This window comes from Pithys albifrons, chromosome 27, assembly GCF_047495875.1.
Source record: "Pithys albifrons albifrons isolate INPA30051 chromosome 27, PitAlb_v1, whole genome shotgun sequence".
In the NCBI taxonomy this organism is placed as follows: Eukaryota; Metazoa; Chordata; class Aves; order Passeriformes; family Thamnophilidae; genus Pithys; species Pithys albifrons.
The window spans coordinates 3,997,661-4,002,352 of NC_092484.1; the positions used below are offsets into that span (position 1 = coordinate 3,997,661).

Genomic DNA, 4,692 nt, shown 5'->3' on the forward strand with positions numbered 1-4,692 from the left:
CCTCCTGCCCTTGGCCATCTCACTCACCTGGCAGCTCAGGACACAACACACAGGTCCTTGCTCCAGGGGGTCCTGGCAGGTGACTGGCAGGTTTTTTTGCCTGCTCTGAGCTCTGAGCTGGGGGTCCCTAAGGCTGCAGGAGCAGCCAAGCCAGCTCATGGGGACAGTTGCAGACCAGGGTGGCTGCGTGCGGGCACATGCCCCTCATTCCAATGACTGCAGGGTTTGACCCCCTCAGCTTGTTTCACCCAAATCCCCAGACATCCTGGCAGGAAAATCCTTCTAGGACACACCACATCAGATAGCAACAACTCTCAAGAGTGGCTCTGGTTGCTCACCTGCCCTTTGCTCTCCAAGACCCTTCCCCTGCAGGGCAGGTGCAGGAGGAGCACTGTGTGTTTAAACCTCCCTTAGACCTCCCAAAGCCCCGTGCTCCCACCAAGGGCAGGCCTGGCTCTGCAAGGAAAAGCAAACAAGCTTCCCTTGGCCTTCACAGCTGCTCTTAGCCCCTGTGGTTGGGGAGGGAGTGGGGGTCTGTCCGTGGGCTCTGTCAAAGCCTTTGGGAGGGCAGGGCAGGGGGGGCAGGGTTGGGATTTCTTTTCGAAGCCTAAGGCTGTGACCTTGTGAATTCAACAAGGGCAGATCCCATCCTTTCATTCGAAGCTCTGCCAGCCCCTCTTCTGCTTTGCCCTCATGGCTGTGGGTACCTCAGGGGCCAGAAGCGGGATGTGGGCACGGGGAGGAGCCAAAGGGCTGGGGGTGCCCCTAGGGGGCAGAACATAGGCTTCGGGACTGCTGGGGCTGGCTGTAGCCCCGGCTGTGGGGTAAGGTGGGTCCCGGAGCATCCCTGGGTACCACTCCCGGGCCTCATCCCGCCCCGGGGACCGAGCCCGCTCGCCAGACTCCGCCCCCGGCAGAGCGCGGACCAATGGCAGGGCCGGAGGATGTTGACGGGGCGGAGCCTCCCCGCGCCACGCGTGAAGCCTCTCGGAGCCCGTCCCGCCACCAGCGCCGAGGCGGTCGCGACTCTCGGGGACTCGGCGGGCAGTGCCCGACCTGGACACACCACAGGGCCGGCGGGACCCGACAGCGCCGGGCCCTCGGCTCTGCTCGTGCCCCTTCTTTTTTCCCACGGATTGGTTTTCCTTTTCTGTCGTACTGCTTTTCCAAAGACGGCGAGCGGCGCAAGCTGCGGCACGATACCGGCACGGGGTAAGGGCGACGGCGGGGGGCGGCGGGGGCTGCGGTGGGCGGTGGGACGGGCCCGCCCGCCGCTGCCGAGGCCTGCAGCGAGCGAGCACTCAAGGGATGTCCCCCCTCCCTTACCGCGGGCGCGGGAGCTGTTCGGGGCTGGGTGCTGACGCTGGGGACCGGGCACCCGAGTGAGCTGCCCGCAGACTTAGTTTCGGCGGAAAAGTCCCTGTTCCCCGGGGTAGGGGGAAAACCGTTTCCTGGGAGCGGGAGCCGAGCTCTGCCTGCTCCCCTCAACCGCCGCGCCACCCGCGCGCAGCGGGTTCTGCATCGTTCCCGCCGTCGAACCCCCGCGGCGGCCCCCGCTGCCCTCCGGGAGGTCTCTCTCTCCTGGCCCAAAATCCACCACGGGATTCCGGCTTTGCAGCCCAGCACGGGAGCCACCGCCGCACCCGCGGCCGGGACTTCCCAAAGATTGAAGCTTCCTCTGGCTCGAAGTGACGGTGTGTTTGGAGCGGGTCCCTGCACCCCCCGGCTCCGACCTGGTTTTGGGTACCAGGGGAAGGGAGAAGCACAAATAGCATCAAACCGAGGCAAGCAGGTTGCCGGGACCGGACGGGACCAGACGTAGACTTTAAGGTCTTTAGTCGAGGTGTTGCACCGAGTTTATCCTGCTCGCGACAGGTGACAGAAACGACCTCGCTCGGTGGGACGGCAGGGCCGGATTTTGGTTGGTTAAGGGGGGTTTTGTTGGTTTCTTCAGCCGAAGGCATGCTGGAGAGCGCCAGCCCACTGGGGTTTGAGTGAAACAGGGGGCGTGGCAGTTGGGCGTAATCCCCCCGAAGATAAGGGCTGCTAAAGTCCCCTGCGGCAGGTGTTGCAGCTCCAGTGCCCAGCACCCCAGAAATGGGTCTTGCCCAGCAGCACCGGGAGCACCCAGGCCCAGCCCTGCCGAGGTGCCAGAGAGTGACTGCACCTCGGGGAACCTCAATCCTCTCCCTCTTGTTCTTGCAGGATCTGCCCCATCCATTCCGTCCCCTTCATGTGCACCCTGTGAAGTGCCAAGGCATGGTGTGCTCCAGCCCCATGCTGAGAGCTCAGGGACAATCAAGCCCTACCCATGAAGACCGGTCTGGTGGCGAGCCAGACCCCACATGGCTGGCTAACCTCACCAGCGTCCACATTGGCTTGCCCCCTATATCTGAGGACCCCGAGGACCACTGCACTGTCTGGGAAAATCTGGTGAGTCTGGTGGACTTTCAGTCCCCAGGCGTTCCCCTGACTGCTGAGGAGCTGTGCCAGTACATCAACATGCCCTGCACGCCCATCTCCTCCTCCACCACCTCGATGACCGCCACAATGACAGCAACAACGATGCATCATGCTGTGGCTGAGCCCCCTCAGCTCTCAGGAAACATCAACTACAAGACCAACCCACATGTCAGGCCACCCTACTCCTACGCCACCCTCATCTGCATGGCGATGGAAGCCAGCAAAAAGCCCAAGATCACCCTCTCAGCCATCTGCAAGTGGATCAGTGACAATTTCTGCTACTTCCGACTTGCTGATCCCACCTGGCAGGTAGGAGATTTGGGGCCCTCTTGCCTTGGCCTCTCTCCCCACAGGGCTGGGCAGGGCTTTCTGCAGCCTCCACTCTGCAAGACAAGGTCCCACAGGGATGCTGGATCCCACTGGCAGGAGAGCGGCACCAGCAGCCAGTGGGGAAGGGTTGGAACGGGAGAGAGCTTGGCTGGGCACAGATGCCACAGCCACAGAGGTGGCAGAGGGAAGGAGCCCTTCTAGGGAGAGCCTGGGGCCATTTTGGGAGCAGGGAGGTACCCGTTGGGCTCCCAGCCTTTGAGGCTCCTCTTGGCTCCATGGCAAAGGCCTCTCGGTCCCTCCCTTTCCAGAGCGCTGGTGGGGTCCTGAGTCCCTCAGGGCTGAGTGCACATGGAGAAGTCACCACATCGAGTGTCTCTGTGTGCTGAGGACCAGGCACAGGAGAAGCCTGGAGATGCTGCCTGTTGAACAAATCACTGGTAGGGGAGGTTCCGAGCTGAAGTGCTGCTGCTTTCAAAGCAGGGCAGAGGGCTGGTCTCCCAGCCCCTCGGACAGGCCAAGGAAGCTCCATCACTGGGATGAGCTGATGAGACGTGCAAAGGGAAGACCAAGACAGGTCAAATAGGGCTGCTGCCCCCAGCTGGCACAAGCGTGTCCCTGATTATTCGCTGCATTCTAGGGACGTGCAGGGATTCCAGGGATTCTGCAGGGCATGTAGCTCGAGATGTCTTGGCATTGCCACTTCTGCTTTCTTTTCCCAAAGGGCCTTGCTGAAAACCTGCTTTTGCACCAGTGTCCCAACATAAGTAGGTCCCTCTCAGGCCAGCAGACAAGCATTCAGCCTTGGGTGTTCTTCTCTTTTGGATCTAGAGCTCCATCCGGCACAACCTCTGCATCAATAAGTGCTTCATCAAGGTGACCCGGGAGAAGAGCGAGCCAGGGAGAGGCGCATTTTGGAAGCTCCACCCCCGATATGCCAACCGGCTCAAGAACCGGACCTTCAAAGGGCAGAGGATGCCTCCAGTGCAGATCCAGCCAGCCTCCCCCAAAAGAGCCCAGCTGGAGGCCTGGCAGATCATCAGCCCGACCACTTTGGCCTGTAGCTCCCATAACAACCTTGAGGTAAGCGTGGAGCTGCAGCAGCTGCTGAAACAGTTTGAAGAGTTTGAAAACAGCCAGAACTGGAATCCCGTGGAGAAGGAAGAGGGGCAGCAGTGCAAGCAGCCCACGCCAGTGGCGGAGGCCTCTCGGCTTCCCACCTCTGCCTCGGGGACCCATGAAAGGCAGAGCGAGCTGACTGCACTGAAGGGTCACACTGACTGGGAAGGTCTCCTGAACAACCACTTGGACAAAGGAGACTTTTCTGCTCCTGGAGATCTGGAGCTCCTGCCTCCCATCCGGCCCATAACACTGCACTTGGACTGGATGGGACAAAGGCAGCACACAGACTGTCCTCAAGGCCAGGAGCAAGTCCTCACCAAACCCAACCACAACAACCCGGGCTTGGATGAAACCCTCATGGCCACAGCTTTCCTGGAGCGTGTCTGGCATGAGGAGACAAGCGATAACCTCTCCAGCTTCATCACCATTGACCAGGGGGCTGAAAACATCCAGGCCTCTTTGCCAGAGAGGGATGTCACAAACAGCAACTTTCCGACCTGCTTCCATTATGACTTTATTAGAGATGGCAGATAGTAAGTGACAGATTAGATTACATAGACTTAGGAAGAGCTTTGGGAGTGAGTGTAGATGTTTCTTTTTACGTCTTTCAGTTCTGTTCTTATGTTTGGCAGATACATTGAAGAACTGCACGTGTACTTCTACACTTTAACTTTTTTCATGCAAAACTTACTAATAAATTAAACAAAATAACGAAGAAAAAAATGGAGGAGAAAAATCCCTTTTTCTTCCTTGTTTCAGTCCAGCACCACCTGGCTCTGC

The 4,692-nt window shown here is 59.6% G+C and overlaps 1 protein-coding gene across 1 annotated transcript; it reads left to right on the plus strand.

Annotated features, from left to right (window-relative positions):
- The first annotated feature begins 2,259 nt into the window (after nucleotides 1-2,259).
- On the plus strand, nucleotides 2,260-4,446 carry LOC139683080 (forkhead box protein J1-A-like). Its single transcript, XM_071577832.1, has 2 exons — nucleotides 2,260-2,772; nucleotides 3,622-4,446. The coding sequence occupies exons 1-2, from the start codon at nucleotides 2,260-2,262 to the stop codon at nucleotides 4,444-4,446; spliced, it is 1,338 nt and encodes a 445-aa protein (XP_071433933.1).
- The last annotated feature ends 246 nt before the right edge of the window (nucleotides 4,447-4,692 follow it).